At 44.9% G+C, this 17,069-nt stretch overlaps 2 protein-coding genes across 2 annotated transcripts in view; one reads left to right on the forward strand and one right to left on the reverse strand.

The window, feature by feature from the left end:
• The first annotated feature begins 234 nt into the window (after positions 1–234).
• On the forward strand, positions 235–6,608 carry LOC139306599 (calsequestrin-2-like). Its single transcript, XM_070930498.1, has 11 exons — positions 235–477; positions 2,597–2,681; positions 2,946–3,046; positions 3,955–4,063; positions 4,782–4,855; positions 5,396–5,526; positions 5,624–5,669; positions 5,834–5,888; positions 5,978–6,078; positions 6,205–6,279; positions 6,367–6,608. The coding sequence occupies exons 1-11, from the start codon at positions 235–237 to the stop codon at positions 6,574–6,576; spliced, it is 1,230 nt and encodes a 409-aa protein (XP_070786599.1). The 3' UTR covers positions 6,577–6,608.
• A 5,678-nt stretch (positions 6,609–12,286) lies between these two features.
• The window catches only part of LOC139306709 (vang-like protein 1), a 42,319-nt gene continuing 37,536 nt past the window's right edge, over positions 12,287–17,069 (reverse strand). The window contains exons 6-9 of the mRNA XM_070930659.1: positions 16,821–16,954; positions 13,506–13,653; positions 12,665–12,899; positions 12,287–12,547 (exon numbers count right to left, since the gene is read on the reverse strand). Of these exons, the coding sequence (XP_070786760.1) occupies positions 12,287–12,547; positions 12,665–12,899; positions 13,506–13,653; positions 16,821–16,954 (778 nt within the window). The remainder of the gene's footprint in view (positions 12,548–12,664; positions 12,900–13,505; positions 13,654–16,820; positions 16,955–17,069) is intronic.

A 17,069-nucleotide genomic window follows, 5' to 3' on the forward strand; every position in this document is an offset into this window, starting at 1 on the left:
CAGTAAGACTGAGTGACGGAGAGAGGAGGAGACAAGACAGGTGGAGAGGGAGAGATATCAAAGGAGAGCAATAGGCAGAAAATAGTGATGAAATACAGATTTGTCAGAGAGGTAAAAACTGTAGATGGATTTAAGCTTATCTCGTGCACTCTTCAAGTTGGGCCTTCCAGAGGCTCTTTGATTTCTCTGCAAACTTCATTCTAACCCACAAACGACCTCCACAACTGAACAACAATGCAGCAAATCTGGCTTTCTCTACTGTCCGGCCTGTGCTTCCGCCTGGTTGTCCTCTGCAGCGCAGAGGAAGGTCTGGAGTTCCCTAATTTCGACGGGAAAGACAGGGTGCTGGACGTCAACGAGCGCAACTACAAGAAGGCGCTGAAGAGGTACGACCTGCTGTGCCTGTTCTACCACGAGCCGCTGCCCGCCAACAAGGGCCTGCAGAAGCGGTTCCAGATGACAGAGCTGGTGCTGGAGGTAAGGACGAGGGTCTACGGGGGGCGCAGGAAGAGGGGGCGCCGGAGGAGTTAGCTCAGAGACACAAAATCCCAAGAGTGGTTGTGGAGTTAGTTAGTGGAAGACTTATTCTTTCTTCATTATGGGATTTTAGTTGATTGCAAAAGTTTGAGACACTGTGCCCTTTAATGCCCCCCTAAAAAAAAAAAGAAATATGATACCACTTTATAACAGGTCACATTTTGCAAAGGGTTTATTAGTTGCAACTAATGCCTCTCTTAGTGGTGGGTCAATTTTGGGTTGCCAGGTTGTGAAAATCAGTCAAAGGGACTTGTCGCAACCTGGAAATTAGTTGTTGTTACTAATGGTTTATGAGTCTTCTACAAAGCATACGTGAATTATTAATTATCCATTAACAAAACCACTAGCTGCAACTTATAGTCCTTCAATAAAAGCTGCCTTATTAAAAAGTGGTGCCAAGTACTCACATTGGAGAAACGGAAACCAGACAAATGTTGCCAATTTGCTAATCAATAAATCCACTAATAATTTCAGCTTTACTTTGATTTGTACCTGCAAAATGAATGACATTCCCATCAGCCTCAACCATACTTTGCGTTCGTCCCAATTAGCAAAGGTGAGCGTGCTAAACTACGATGGTGAACGCGGTAAAACATCCTGCCTGCCAAACGCCAGCATTGTCGCTGTGAGCGTGTTAGCATGCTGATTGTTAGCATTCAGGCTCAAAGCACCACTGTGCGGCCTCACAGAGCTGCCGGCATGGCCGTCGACTCCCTGTGTTGCTCCTTGACAAATGGCACGATCAACCAATCAAAAGGTGACACCGATACATGTTCTGTCCCTCGGCTCATTAATCAACCGCTCGCTTCAACATTAAGCGCTTCCCCTACACCCTTCATTTTCCAGTGACACTGCCACTGACTTCTCTGGGTTCGCCACACCTAGAATCCTGCCAAGAAGACGTCATTAGTGATCCGAGAAGAGAGCGGTGTCTGTTGTGACATGCAGTGCCCTGATATATCTGATGTCACTGATAACATAAAGATGTTTCAATAAGCTGCAACTCAAATACCCCCCAGACTTGCAGCATCGCCGCCGTGCTCATTTGACTCGAAGCTGTCATAACAAGTCATTGTTCAGTCAGTGATCCCCTCCCGGTTGGAACAGCAGACACTTAATGTCTCACTCTCCGCCTGTCTCCTTGACGTGTCGACTGTCTGCTTAACCACAAAGTGAAGAGAAGTAGGATTCACAGCCGCCACACTGTCACAGTTTGATGGACACAGTCAATGTTTTACCTTTTAACTGGCGAGCAGTGCTCCTCTGTGGCTCACACGTATCCAGGGACTGTTTCTGGGTCATTCTGTTAATTATAGCTTGTTCCCAAAACTCTTTACAATCTGGCTGTGAAGCAGAAATAAGCGGGTCCCTTCCCTTCTTATCTATGAGCTGAAAAGGGGACCCATGTTTTTCACGCCTTGAATCTGTTCTCTGGGCCACCTTTTCGGTCATCACTCGCGCATTCCTGTCATGTTTCATGCACTGTTTATAACCGAAGCCAAGGCTCTTCTCTCAGGTGGTATTTCTAAATCTGTTTTCCCTCCTCGAGCACCGCCAGCTGAAAGGCAAGCAGTCCTGACTCCCACAGCTTCCATCTAACAAGCAAACTCCGCAGGGTGCTTCTCAGCACACACACACACACACACCTCGGTAATGAAAAGACGTATTGACGAAGATAGCCGCAGCTGTGGATGCCAGCTTAAATCCACAGCGTCGAAGTGCCAAACTAGTTAGCATGAAGTGTTTTGATCCCACGGAGTCTCTGTTGAACACTTAAGGTGATTTCACTTAGTCTTTTTCAAAGATAAGAAGTTATGATTTGCTGTCATCTTTCTACATGAGTGGTTCCCAAATGTTTTGCCTTATGACGCCTCAAAAGTTTGCCTACTTTGGAGGGCACTTTTGAAAAGTTTTTTTGTGGAGCAGAACATTGTTTTGTCATCTGTTAATAGTTTTGCGGCCGCATACGCAGTAATAAATCAAAGTGCTTAAATGGCATAAAATAAACAGACAATTACAGATAAAGAGGTTCACAATCATTTCTGTCTTATGCACCCAGCTCACAGCTCAGGTCCTGGAGAACAAAGACATCGGTTTTGGGATGGTGGACTCCCAGAAGGATGCCAAAGTAGCCAAAAAACTGGGTAAGACTCACGCGTCTTCATCGTTCCACAGTAGCCTACCGCAGTATCAGTGGCATCACTGTGCATGCTGAATGTCTAAGCTCGGGTTTTGCTTTGATCCTAGATCGGTATTTTCTGTAAAATGCCTTATTACGCTTCCTTGTTATAACTATTGACTTCTTTACTTTCCCCTCCTTGCCTGTACTGTACTGAAACTGTACGGCCACGCCTCTCTAAAATCCGCTTCCTTGAAGTCTTACATGTATACTCGCGCTGTTTAATTAGGTCTGGAGGAGGTGGGCAGCTTGTATGTCTTCAAGGACGACCGTGTCATTGAGTTTGATGGGGAGCTCTCAGCAGACACACTGGTGGAGTTTCTGTTGGATGTGAGTGGAAAGTCTGACTCTACTACTTTTTAGATGTGTAATATTGTCAGCCATTGAAGGAAGAAATCCTCTGGACAGCTGCAGCCTCATTAGGACACTTGTAAATGATGTATTTCATAGTAATACAAGAATCAGCGGGAGTAGCTTTCATGTCGTTTTCCCCTGAAGGTACTTCTTAGTAAAGTGATCATCTGACATTTTCACATGAATACATTTAAAGGGATAGTTTGACATTTTGAGAAATAGCTTTGCAAAGTGCTTCTGGAAATATTTTCCCCCATTCCCATTAAAATTTTTTCTTTAAACAATATTCTCAATACCTAATAACATATCCGATCCTCTACTTTTCAATTATTGAAACTATTTGATAAATGTTTTGATTCATTCATCTAAAATTGACCCAAAAACCAAAATTGATTTAATTGATTTAAGCTGCAGATTGTGTTTTCTTGAAATTATTTTAAGCTCTGCGATTGGACGTTTCTTGACACAATGCACCTTGGGAGTTGTCGTTGACGTCTACCTCAAACCTGCCGAGAGGTAGATTAGAAGATTGATATTACTCCCATATCTGTATGTTAAATATAGACCTAAGGCTATAGCCGACAGCCGATTAGCTTAGCTTAGCATAAAGAGTAGATGCAAGGGGACTAAAACTATTCATTGTTGTTATGTTGTTAGTGTTGGACAGAGCCAGACTAACTTCCCCCTGCTCCCAGTCTTTATGCTAAACCAAGCTAACCGGCTGCTAGCTGTAGCTTCATATTCAACAGACACACATGAGAGTGGTGTCGATCTTCTCATCTAAAGCAGATAAGCCGATTTTCAAAAATGTTGAATGATTGCTATACGTTTTTTGCTGCTTTGCAGTGATTCTTGGCCGCTACCTGTTTTATACTGCCCCCTAGGTGCTGGAAGACCCGGTGGAAATGATCAACAGCGCCATGGAGCTGCGAGCCTTCGAGAGGATGGAGGAAGACATCCGCCTCATCGGCTACTTCAAGGGAGAAGATTCATGTCAGTTTGCCGCCAAACTCACGTGCTAGTGTCAACACGAAACAAGTGTTTCAATGCCTTTGTGACTTCATTAACAAAGATAAGGAGCGTGAGATGGGTTAAAAAAAAAATACACCTACACTGTTTCCCCGACCCATAAAGTCGCCATTTTGTGTTCCCCAGATGCTAATGGGATCTAGAGGCTAATGGAGCTCCATAACCACGTAGCCTAACTAGCTGCTAAAGGGAAACCTGATTCGAGACCGACACTCTCAGGAGAGCCTTTAAATAGCTTCTAGTTCTCTGTCTAATAGGTCAAACTGCAATTATAGTTCCTCTCACAGAAAGGGAGAAAAAGTGAGACAGGGAAGATGCTATCTGGTCCGATATGACAGTGGCATGAAGTTTCATTACGGAGCCTATTTCTGTCGAGAGATAGGTTGGTCCTTGGTTGTGACCTTGTTGTGAGCGGAGCCAGGAGCGCGGTACAAGCGTATAAAACTGTATTAAGGGAGACTTTGTTACTTGGGCGAAGACAGTACAATCATGATGGGAAATTGAATGAAGCGAGGGTTCACTGCTTGCCTCCCTGATCACATCCTGTGGATTTGGCTAAGAATGTGATCGGAATGTGAAGGACGAACTTTCACACTTAGATCTGTTTTACTCACTTTGGTCTCTGTCGGCTCCTCATCAGTCTCTCTCTCTCTCTCTCTGTGTCTGTCTCCCTTTTTCTCAGACTACAAAGCTTTTCAGGAGGCCTCGGAGCGCTTTCAACCTTACATCAAGTTCTTTGCTACATTTGATAAATCCGTAAGTCTTGATATAAAAATAAAATCCTAACCTGCATTGAGAGTGTCCGTCTAAATCATCACATCACATATTGCTGTAAAACCCACATTTGACTCCTCTCATACACGTTTGCTTGTTAATACACTCTTTAAAAGGTAGTAATTGTTTGACATTTTGGGTTTGTGTGCCAGACTGTTTCTTAGCCATAAGCAGCATCTTGTGCCACCACAATGTGTTAATTAGCAACCTTCAGAGGTGCTGGTAGGCTCATTTTGTTCCCTTCAGATGTAGCCAGGCTAGCAGGTTCCTCCTGCTTACAGTTCGCTTCATATCTATTGAAAAATATTCAATGAATAGCAACATAATGAAATGAGAAACTCTTCTCGTGCAAACGTGCAGTTTGGAACACACTTGGGGAGAGGAGTGAGGCACAAAGTTAATAATAATGTATATTTCTTTCAATGTAAAATGCATTGCTTTTGAAAATGACTGAGGTTCATCCAATCATTAAACAAAAACCATAATTATATCTTCCGTCCGCTAATCATGGCGATGTTTTAGGTAGCCAAACACCTCTCCCTCAAGATGAACGAGGTGAATTTTTACGAGCCGTTCATGGAGGAGCCGGCCATCCTGCCCGGCAGACCCCTGTCAGAGATGGACATCGTGGAGTTTGTCAACCAACACAGAAGGTGGATTAGATTTATATCTTTCTTATATCTTTATCTAAAGGTTATTGCAACGCAGTTGAAGCCTGGTTAAGCATTTACGAAAGTGTGCTCTTCACAGGGCCACTTTGAGGAAGCTCCGGGCAGAGAATATGTTTGAGACGTGGGTGAGTAGTTGTTCGGTCTTACCAAACCTGACAGAGTTGGTCCCCCGAACTATTTTTTAAACGCACATTTTGATAGAATTGTTTAAAGCTTATTTGAGAAGCCACATCAGGAATATGTCATAAATAACACCAGTCTTGTTCTGTAAATTCGTTTCAATTTCCAGGAGGACGACATGGATGGAATACATATTGTGGCGTTTGCCGAGGAGGAAGATCCAGGTGGGTGCCTTTTCCCTTTTGGTTTTCGCAGTTTTTCTGCTTCGGTACCTGCAGGTGAGATATGGGTTCCTCTGTTCTGTCGTCCCCAGATGGCTATGAGTTCCTGGAGATCCTGAAAGACGTGGCCCGAGACAACACCAACAACCCGGAGCTCAGCATCGTCTGGATCGACCCCGATGACTTCCCTCTGGTTCTGCCTCATTATTAGCTTCCTGTTTCTAAAGAGAGCACCAAAAACATTTCAACCATGTTCTTTTCAAATGTAAAACAGGTGACTGCTCTGTCTAAATCAGCCTGGTTTGTCTCGCCCCTGCAGCTGACCACTTACTGGGAGAAAACCTTCAAGTTGGATCTGTTCAGACCTCAGATTGGTGTGGTAAATGTCACGGACGTAAGTAATGGTTCCAACCCACGACTGCTTCAAAGTGAAGTGTTTATTAACCCTTACCCTGACTTTCTTGGTTGGTCTGTGCTCCAGGCGGACAGCGTGTGGCTGGACATGTCCAACGACGAGGACCTGCCCACCGCCGAGGAGCTGGAGGACTGGATAGAGGACGTCCTGTCAGGGAGGGTGAACACGGAGGACGACGACGAGTCGGCTGACGACCAGGAAAACCCTGACAGCTACGTCACAGAGGACAGCTACGAAAGTCAGGACCCAGAGGAGGAAGATGACGGCGATGACTAACCTGAAGGGTTAAGGGCCGGGGTCCTGGAAGTTCGAACGTTATCCCTTTTTCTCAAATTAAAAAAAAAAAATAGAAATGAAAAGAAAAATTGTATGGTCTCCTAAAGTATTCAAAATTCTAGACTCTGTAGGCTGTGGTTTAAATAGTTAGGTAGATAAAACAGAAGTGATTTAAGGTCATCATGGGAAAGTTTTGGCCCAGTTTATAATAAAGTTAGCAACAGTGCCTGAAGCAGTAATTGTACTCACCAAGGATCAAGATATCAGCATATTAACGTTTCTGTGTTGCATGCACATGCAAATTAAATAATAATTCTTTGTGAGTTCGTCATGATTGACCCATCTATCTATCTATTTTAAAATAAATGACTTTTTGTTCTTCTAAGTAGAATAATGCTTGAATTGTTTTCTTGTGATTCATGCAGGACGAAATGAATAGTTGAATAGTTCTGTATATTAAATGTTAATAGACTAAACCTGAATTACAATGAAAGAAAAGTATTAAAAGCGCTTTTTTGAGAACATTTTCATGACAGCGTTAATAAAAGTACATATGGACTACATGTGTGTCTTTTAATGTGAATCACCTCTGCTGTTTTTAAGGTGTGTGTGTGTGTGTGTGTGTGTGTGTGTGTGTGAGAACACACACTTCAGTTCCCTCATTAAGAAGGCCCAGACTGATGCTGACAGACAGCAGATTGGCACATTTTCTCCTTCAGTCAATGAGGTTTTTCACCTTGAATTATTCAGACATCAGTGAATAATTCAGCATCATTATGCCTCCTAATGGGAGAAGGGGACCTGGACAGTGAGGCCGGGGGAAGTCGGGGGGTGAGGGAGTCGGGGTGAGACAGGCTAAAAGGCTGCCCACCGGGGCCCAACAAACTGCATATGGAGCGGACACACTCCTGCTGAACCCATACGGCTGGACATGAATTAATAATACGGGGGCCATGCAAGAATCATTATTCCCCCGGAGGTGGATGTGATGCAGTGTGTAAACAGGATGTTTGTATCATGGCGTGGGATTTACACATAATCCATGGCCATAGCTGAGATGAGGACATTCAACTGCATGTGTGTGTGTGTGTGTGTGTGTGTGCGCACTTAAACGTGACCCGAGGCAAGACGACACGTCACACTCTCTCCTGAGGAAAAAGAAGCAGACAGTGTCATGGTGCAAATGCAGTGATGTTCTCCAGGGCCTTTAAGGTTACATAATCCGGTGAGTGTCAAGTGTGATGGTGTTTTACATGAACGTTGACTAGAAGGAGGGCAGGAGGACTGATTTCTCACACACACACACACACACACACACACACCTCCTTAATCCCAAGAGAAGAAGGATGACAGCAACACGCAGCGGGTGTGAGGGTAACAGATTCAATATAAAACGGCGAAGAACAAAGAAAAGACAGGAGTGAGATGTATTAAGGGGTAGATATCTGCTCAAAACTGAAGCCACTAGTAGATAGAAGGATTCTCTCTCACACATAACCAAGTCATTACCAAACAAATAGAAAGCGAGGAATGAAGGCAAGAAAAACATTCCATTTAGATGCAAATGCTCCTCATTTTCCTCCCCGATCCATCCCTCTTGCTCCTCGTCCCGGTCCTGCACAGAGCAGGCGGGTGCAGGGGTGGGGGGGGGGTGGGGGATTAAGCCGAGGACAGATGAGTTCCGACAGGCGGCCCCGCGCCCTGGGCTCGCGGAGGGATGAGGTTGTTTGTTTTCGGCACCGGACACTGACATTCATTTACCCACGAGGCCCGGCTGCGCCGCTCTGACAGGGTGATGGCAAGCCAATTACCATCGAGCGTCATGACAAGAAAAAGCCACCAGAAGTAAGGCCCCCAAAAAAAAAAAAAGAAGAGATTTCACACAGCAGGGCCAGACGCTTAATGGGCAGGGACAGGGCAGAGTGTTCGCAGGGCCCGCAGCCCGGGGCAAGAAACTGGTGCTTATGGAGATGCCGAGGAGCAAGTGTGGAAGAACGAGAGAGAGGAACACTTGAAAAACCCTTATTCGAAGGCAGTTCAATGGTTAACGTCACTGTTTTTTCTACGAAAGAACGGCCGTGGTCACAATCCCTTTTCGCGTTATGCCGAGAGTTCATTATCTCGTGACAACGGGATAATCAACTCTGACCCTGATTGTGTCTCGGCTTCCGTAGCGTGAACTATTTTCAGGTGCAAATCAATTACATTTGAAGGGATTCCTTTAAACCTCCGGACTACGGGAACCAAAGAACAACGTCCGTGGACGCAACAGTCTCATGTTTTCATGTGAAAATCAACTATATTTTAAAGGGTTTGTTGTCCAATCAGTATTCAGGCATTTACACCTCAAATTTGGGGTTAATTAATGGCTAATTTCATTTGTTTATCATATATTATCGTATTTTCAATGGACTATATGCACAGTTCAAGGAGTTGACCAAAAACATACAAAATATTTCTGACACTTATTGAAACTTCAAGCACTTCTAAGGCATCACAGTTTTGAGCCCCTTAAACCATTAGTCAATCAAAATAATACAAAATGAGCATATAATCCATTAGAAACACCATAATATATCACAACCCATAATTGATCCGTTAATTACACCTTTAAAAGTCATGTTAGAAATACAAAGAAATTAGAAATAATGTCAGGATTAGGTGACTTACAAGGGCTTCTTTCTATATTCACCATTTGGTACAATCAGCAGAGAAGTCCGTTATAAAAGCCTCGAACAAAAAGACACAAAAAGCCCTGTCCACCAGAATGCAATGCAGCCATAAAACACGTTGGGTTTTGAGCATGCAGACCTCACTTCTAGAAAAAAGCCTGGTAGCTGAAGGTGGTAACAGCCACCATCCTGCTTTGATTTACTTCCTCCACCTCCATGATAAACACCTTTGGGTAAGTGTTCCCACTAAACACCCAAAATGTAAATAGATGGAGATAATACTGCACAACACACTCCCATGCAGCCGTTTTACAAATGTTCATAAAAATGTTTATTTTTTATTATTATTATTATTATTCTTTTTTTTTTTACAAATGTTAATGCTGTGAAACCGAAACATGTCTTACATTGCAATGTCACGTCGCCATCATAACGCTGTCCGACAAAAAAAAACAAACCATGACGGAGGGCTGTAACCTGGCAACAGCGTGACAGATGGTGGGCATGTAGAGGAGGACGGGGGGAAGGGGGGGGGGGGGGGGGGGGCTGGTCATATGAACTGGAATGGCATACATACGCACACACTTACATACACACATGCTTGTTTACATAAATAGATACAGTGTAAAAACAGGAGGCACAGTCACATTGGGATCATACAAAGTTCATGTGTCAGCAGGTACAAAATATGACCGCGTGCTTAAAAAAGTTCTCTGCTGTTACTGCAGGAAAAAATCGACTGTGTTCTTTTGGAGTTCTTCCCAGGTGTTTAGAGTGAGAGATTGTTTTTGCTAAAATGAACAGCATCTTTAGGGTTCATATGGAAACATGTTGCTGCTGCCCTCAGGCAGACAAACTGGCAATATGAGCTTCACCAGCCAGGGGGCAGCAGGGGACAACCCTGCTCACGGCCACGTCAGTGTGTTGTTCTCCTCGAGCGAGTTACTCGTGAGCTCAGTGTGGTTCTCTGCTCCCGGATCAGTTACGGCAGGAGCAGAGTAGTCAAAAGTGAGCCTTTGACGGAATTTAAAAGTGACATTTTAGTGCCATTAGCTTAATTTAACTGTACTTTTTTTTCTGGATTTTACGAGATGCATCAGGTGAAAGAACCCCCCCCCCCCCACACACACACACACACACCCCGCGTGTAAGTCTTCCATTGAAGTGGCGGACCTCAAGGGATTCACTGTGAACACGTTTTGTCAGACAACAGAGGTGAGACAAGGTGGTGAAGGAAAACCAGACAGTCCAGTTGGGAAGGTGGGGAGGTTCCGCCCTGCTGCAGGCTGCTCTCACTATTGATACACACTCTGTTGATCCTTTATCATCCACTACGCATTCTGGTAATACAAGAAAACCCTGTGAGCCCCGAAAGACGAAATCAACCAATTGCCCCGTTGTCTTGATACAACTGCAATGCCCATTTCCACAGCACTAATCTGGGTGTTCCACGATGTTCAGCAGCCGTGAACGAAAATCAACACTTCTGCAGAATTGTTCTTGACTGCCAAAATAAAAGTCTTGCAGCTTTCCCTTAATGGGTAGGCTTTTAATGTGGGAAAAACATCAGGAAGCGTTGAGTTTTGTTGACGGCGAATACGAGAACAGCAAAGAGGAAATTTAACGAGTATGAAATCATTGTTTCTGGTAAAAATAGAATCTTGTTGTACTGATGGAATCCGTGCTGTGGAAATGAACATTATACCAAACGTAGTGGTGAAGTGGGCTACGGGTAATTCCATCCTTTTTAACCCGGCCTTCATTAGCGACTGGCCGTGCTTTTATATGAGAATTGATTTCGATGGACAAATTGGGAATTCTGGTTTGGAGTAATCAGTAGTACTTTTTCCGTCTCTCCTCCTCGCTGCCTTCCCTTCCCATCACGTCAGGCAGACACGAAAGCCCTGAGAAGGTTACTGAACCAATGAGGCAGGGCAAATGTTTTTGGGCATGCGTCCACCTCTGAGCGTCTCTTGTGATCCGGTTCACTCCCGAGTTCGCCCCGGTGTTTAACGCAGCATGTGTGTGTTGTTCCCAACTGGAGTGGAAATGTTGCAGACTTTGCGCCGCTGCACCTGGCAGAAGAGTCGTGCACCGAAACAGCTCCGGATTTGGCCGCTAGAATTAGCCCACGGGGGTGCGACTGTGCGCCTTTAGGCTGGAGTTTGACATCTCAGCTGTCAAGAAAAGTGTTTCTCCGGAGCTCTACGGAGGTCCTGAAGTAGTGATGAGGAGGCTGTGGCGAGAGGAAAACAGTCGGACGCCCTTTCTGAGCGGGCTGAGATCATATGTTCCATCCTTTTTAGGCGTGTTCTTAAAATTCATAAAACATACATAAATGTGCATTTGATGCAAAGTCTGATTGATGTTGAGTTTCGTCTTTTTTTGTCAAATGCATTTAATTTGGTTTTTGAGAGAAAAGGAAGGACATTTATGTGTCTGCTGACATCCAAAAGAACATCCGAATACTTTCAAATGTTGTAGACAAAGACGGCAACGCCGGCAGGATATTTGCCATGTGTTTCCATGTGGCTTCAAATATCAAAATCCGAGTCCCGCCATAGCAGTCCTTAGTGGTTCATCTGTCAGTCTGTCCCATGGAAATAAAGGAGTGACCCGAGACAACAAAGTCTCTGCGGGGACGTCAGAAAACCTCAGATGTTCCCGTCTTGTTTGGCTACAGCATCCCAAACAGAAAAGGAACGAGTGATTGTGTTGACACAAAATGACACACGTGCACACACACACACACACACACACACACACACACACACACACACACTCACATACACTCACACATACTTGTATGTGCACACAACCGTGTCCGAGGCGTCCAAGTCATAATCCTGCCTCGATTCTACCTTTTGTTTTCATCCAAATCAAACAGAAAAAGATCAATATATTCAAACGTGTGTGTAATATATAGATTCATATATAATATATAAAAATTCCAAAAAAGTAAAAACTGCAAACCCAAAATGAAAACATTTGAGAGCAACGAAACAGGGCGAGGAATAAAAAAACAAAGCAGAAGTTTCCTACACGGAGGTTTCGGACTGTAGCCGCAGGACAAACTTGTGTGACTTGGGGTCGATGTATTCCTCCGACATCTGGATGTAAGGGATCTTCTTTGACGTCACCACCAGGCTGAAGTCCACGCACCTGAGCACGAAGACGGAGCCGTCTTTCAGGCCGCTGGTGACCGACGCCTCGCTGATCAGCGTCCACTGCCGGGCCAGCCAGTGGTCCCGGCTGTACTGCAGGGTGGGGCCTGGGGTCAGGTAGCTCTCCAGGAACGCCTAGTGGGTGGGGGGGGGGGTGGGGGGGGGAATGATATATCTTAGAATAAATAAAAGTCAGCTCAAATAAAATCAACAGGCAAGTGAAACTGGCTTGAAGCGTGACTGGGGTCTGACCTTGGGCGTCATGTTGTTGGTGATGCAGAAGGCCAGGTGCTGCTGGATGCTCTCCATGCTGTGGCAGTGCTGCTGCTTGGTGGTCCTCAGGTACTTCTGCAGGGCGCGAGCCATGGACGGGAAGATGGCCTGCGCTGCCTCTCGCGGGTCCATCACGTCCCCTGGGGCCTTCTTCTGCTCCTCCTCCTGCATGCGCTTGATGTGTGTGAACGCCTCCTCTACTGCCACCACCAGCCTGGGAGGAAACACAGCGGGCAAAGTTTGGATTAGAGCCTAAGGTCGGAGCAACACCACCTTCCTGATACTTTTAGGGAGACATTTCTCCCTAGTTCATATGCGGGGCGCTAGGGTGGGGTTGCACGGGCTCCACCCACTGTAGCTCAGCCAAGGAATGACATTTGACAAACAACATCCTGTCCGATTTCCTTTATTTGGATGCTGTCTCTCCCGTCCTCCCGTTGATTCGGTCCCTCAATTACCATAGCAACCCACCATGCAGTGGAATCACCGGGGAGAGTTTTCACTTTGCTAACATCACACAGGATGTATTTACCAAGAAAGTGGAGGCAGCATAGAGAGAGAGAGAGAGAGAGAGAGAGAGAGAGAGAGAGAGCTCTGAGCTGGTACGAGTGGGACTCTTGGCTGGAATATTCTGCTACTAAAGATGCAACTTTTTGTGGGTATGTCATGTGGTCCCCGTCTGTCTTGTTTGTTAAGACGTGAGAGACTGACAGTAATTATGGGTCCAGTCAAACCACAGCAAATGGCAATTTTAGACTCCTCGGCCTAAATATTCCTCCATAGATGCTCGAAGCTTCTTCAGAGTCACCGCCTGTCGTACCTCGCTCTGCGCTTGCGAACGCGCCTCTCGTGCTCAGCGTCCTCGTAGTACAGCTCGTTGTGGCTGGTGTCTCTGCGGCGGGCAGCGGCTGCGATCATGGCTCTGGACTGGGAGTGGGCAAGTCCTGCTGCTGCATTGTTCCCCGGACCTGTCATGACAAACAGATAAGACAGGGATGGTCACCGCATGTGAGAGTGTCTCTCTCTTAATCTAGCAGGTAAAGTGCCGGTCACAGCCTGAGACGCGAAGGGAGAGGACGAAAGAAATCCCTTGGTGATGACATGGAGTGCAACGTGCTTTTGGAGTGGAGGGGTGGATTATTAATGCACATAAACCTCGGCCCATTTCCTTTTATCACCGGCAACGTTAAAACCCCGGGAGCTGGCGCGAGTAGCCACACAAGGTCGTAATTTTTAATTGTTCCGAGCACTGTGATCACTGTAAAACCTAAAAAGCGCGCAGCTCGCCCGCGTACGGCTATTGATATTCAAACATTCCCTTTACTCTGACACTCGCTGCCTTCAGGAGGCGCGGGGCATCCAATTAAAGAAGTGTCTCTCCGGCAACTTCAAAAGTTTGCATTTTTTTTTTTGGAATTACTGTGGGCTAGGAGGCTGCTGATGAACCCTGCCTGGTGTTAATGCAGGTTAAAAGAAGGCAGCGCGGGTGAATTATTAATGCCGGGGCAGGGATGGCGCATGAACAGAATAATTCATGGCCGGAGAGGAGGGAGTTTTCAGCACACCCGGCTCTTGGTGTTACAGCATTTAGATGGGATTTATGGGGGAGAAATGTTTCATGCTGACAGCCATGTGTTGACTGTCAGGGGTAGGTGAACTTAGAATTTTGTATGCGTTTGTTTTTTTAACCACCTTTTAAAATGCCTCAATAAAAAGAAATCAAACAAAGAAATCAAGTGAAACACAACAGCGCTGCCGAAAACTTAGCACACCACTAAGTAAAGACATTTTAAAATATACATTCTTTGCTTGTTGTCTCCTGTATTACGTCATGATTTGGCAAATAAATCAGCAAATACGGTGTCTTTAAACGTTGATCATGCCAGTTTAGATGTCTCCAGTAGACCTGGGATCAGCAGACCAGCTTCTTAACATAATTATGTAAATGTAAAAGTGATGACTTTTCTGAAGCAAGAGTAAAAAGTTTCTTTTTTCCTCTTTATATTTGAGAAAGTACAAAAACACACTTACTGTAGGTACATGTAGTGGAGTAAATGTAACTCGTTACTACTCACCTCTGAATACAATACACATTGTTATATGTGTTCCCTTTTCATAAACATAAAAAACATGCATCAGCGAAAAACAACTAAGTCACTTAACAAAAGCTTAATAACTTTTTCCTTTTTATTAGGACAGGAAACATGTAACAATGTGTATTGCATTTCACTTTGTTGTTTCTATTTGGGCATTTTAAACCTTCCACATTTTGGAGGATTTCTTTACGAAGAAAACAAACAAAAAGAAAACACCTTTTATCCGCTGGAATTCCCTTTCCAATGCCAAATATCTAGCGCTGAGAAAACAATACGGGGACCAAACAGCTTGTCAGGCATCATAAAATCACCTGAGCCCATTTGGATGCAGTGTAATTGAGTGTTATGGCCGCTTCGTGCCCCCCGGGCTCCACCACTCTTTAATCAAGGAGAGATTATTGTCTGTCCCTGCGTTCGACTTATTTATTACAATGTCGGTGCGGCTGCAGAGAGAAAGACAGGAGTGGGAAGTAAAAGCTCCAGACAAGAGAGAGAGAGAGAGGTCCCTCAGCAGCTGCTGCAGGATGAAAATGAAGGAGGATGAGACACGAGAGAGAAATGACAAGACCGGCAGCGTAATAGCTATTGATTTATCAGCCATCTCCGCGACTGTCGCCCACTAACATTTGAGAGGAGGCACAAGAAAGGACGGAGACAAATGGCAGCAGAAGAAAAAAGAAAAACGAGGAGGGAGTCGAGTTAGTGCACTTAAATGAAGCTTGAGTACACTTAAGGGAGAGCAATAATTTAATGGAGGGTTTGTGTTACATTCTGCCAGCTGCTGTGTGGGCGACTTTGAACTTTTTCACCAACCTGTGGCATGCAGGGAGTGGGGAAGAGTGAGTGGATCCGAGTGTGTTTCATTGCTTCTGTGTGAAAAGGAGGCTTTCGTTCGGCTTCCAACATGTGAGGGGGACTTTGGGGCATAGAAGTGGACACCAGCAGTCTGTGAGGGTGCTCTAGCTCGTAGCAGCGTTGCCTTTACTTACTGTCCAAAAGGTAGGCTTTCAGTTTAGCTCTAAAGATGTCTTATAGGGTTAGCGTCAGTGTAAGGAGACACATAAGGAGAAGAGAAAGTCAACATTTAAGCCCACCCGCTCAAAAAGGCACCAGAGGGTGTACTGAGGCAGATATCAAATAACCACACTTGTATTTTTGCATGTCGAAGCACATTAACTACAAATCACCTACAGCTTCGTACGACTGTCTGCAATTTTCAAATTATGATACGTTTGCAGATCGATTTCTTTCCTCCAAGGCAGCCGTTTGTTTCGGCACATTCCTCCACAGCACGGAAAAACCAACTTGCAGAGACTTGAGATGTGGTTTCGAGGGAGACTTATCCTGTCACAGGCAGCAACTCGGACACGTTTCATAGTTTTTGCGCGCTACTGCAGTTGCGAGCAGTTTTGAAAGAAAAAAAATGTACACACGTCTCAAGTAGCTGCAAATGCCGGGATGAAGCTTCTCATGGTGTAGTCAATGGAAAGGAAGTATCCCGAGAAGAAAATAATCTAAAAACTGTAGTTAATGGGCTAAAACATCTAGAGCTGAAGCATTAAATATAAAATATAAAATCGACTATTTTCGAGCAAAAATGCCAAAAGTTCACTGATGATTTTCCTTGTCATGTGTGACAGTAAACTGAACATATTTGGGTTTTGGATTGTTGGTTAGATAAAACAGGGAAATGGAATACATCCCTGCGAGCTCTGAGAAATTTTATTTATTTAATACTATTTTACGACATTTCATAGATAATATGACTAAATCAAAAACTTAAAATCCAGAGGATAATCAGCAGATAATGAAAATAATTGTTAGTTGCAGCCCAACAATACTCTAAATCAAGTAACACTACACATGAGCAACCAATGAAAATGCAGAGGGAAAATTACAGCGTGACCCCAGCATATATTTTGTCCAGGAAAACCAACATTAGGAAGGAAACACACAGGAAAGCCAAAGCACTGACAGAAACACAACATGGAGTTCAAAGACGTCCCACTCACCCTCAGCGGGAGCTGCTGGGAACTCACCATCCACGTTGTAGACCTTGAGGCCGGCCAGGTGCTTGGCTGCGCGGGACTTGGAGGCGGAAAGCAACGCGGGGTTGTGGACTGGGAAGTCACAGTAGTAGTGCTCTAAGATGGCCAGAGCCGCCCGCTGAATGCTGGAGATGAGGACACGGAAGGATTAAAGATTAGCTTCAGCCGAGGGAAATATTTGAGTTAAAATCCAGGTAGCTTTGTGCCAGTGTGAGAGTTTGCGCTCTAAAAAACTGGAGA

The sequence above is a fragment of the Enoplosus armatus genome, chromosome 24 (genome assembly GCF_043641665.1).
Source record: "Enoplosus armatus isolate fEnoArm2 chromosome 24, fEnoArm2.hap1, whole genome shotgun sequence".
NCBI lineage: Eukaryota > Metazoa > Chordata > Actinopteri > Centrarchiformes > Enoplosidae > Enoplosus > Enoplosus armatus.

Excerpts from the sequence above, each read along its gene's own strand:
- LOC139306599 (XM_070930498.1), top strand. The coding sequence starts at position 235 with ATGCAGCAAATCTGGCTTTCTCTACTGTCCGGCCTGTGCTTCCGCCTG. Across the intron at positions 2,682-2,945 it reads CAAAGTAGCCAAAAAACTGG|GTCTGGAGGAGGTGGGCAGC; the intron begins GTAAGACTCACG and ends CTGTTTAATTAG. Across the intron at positions 5,889-5,977 it reads TGCCGAGGAGGAAGATCCAG|ATGGCTATGAGTTCCTGGAG; the intron begins GTGGGTGCCTTT and ends TGTCGTCCCCAG.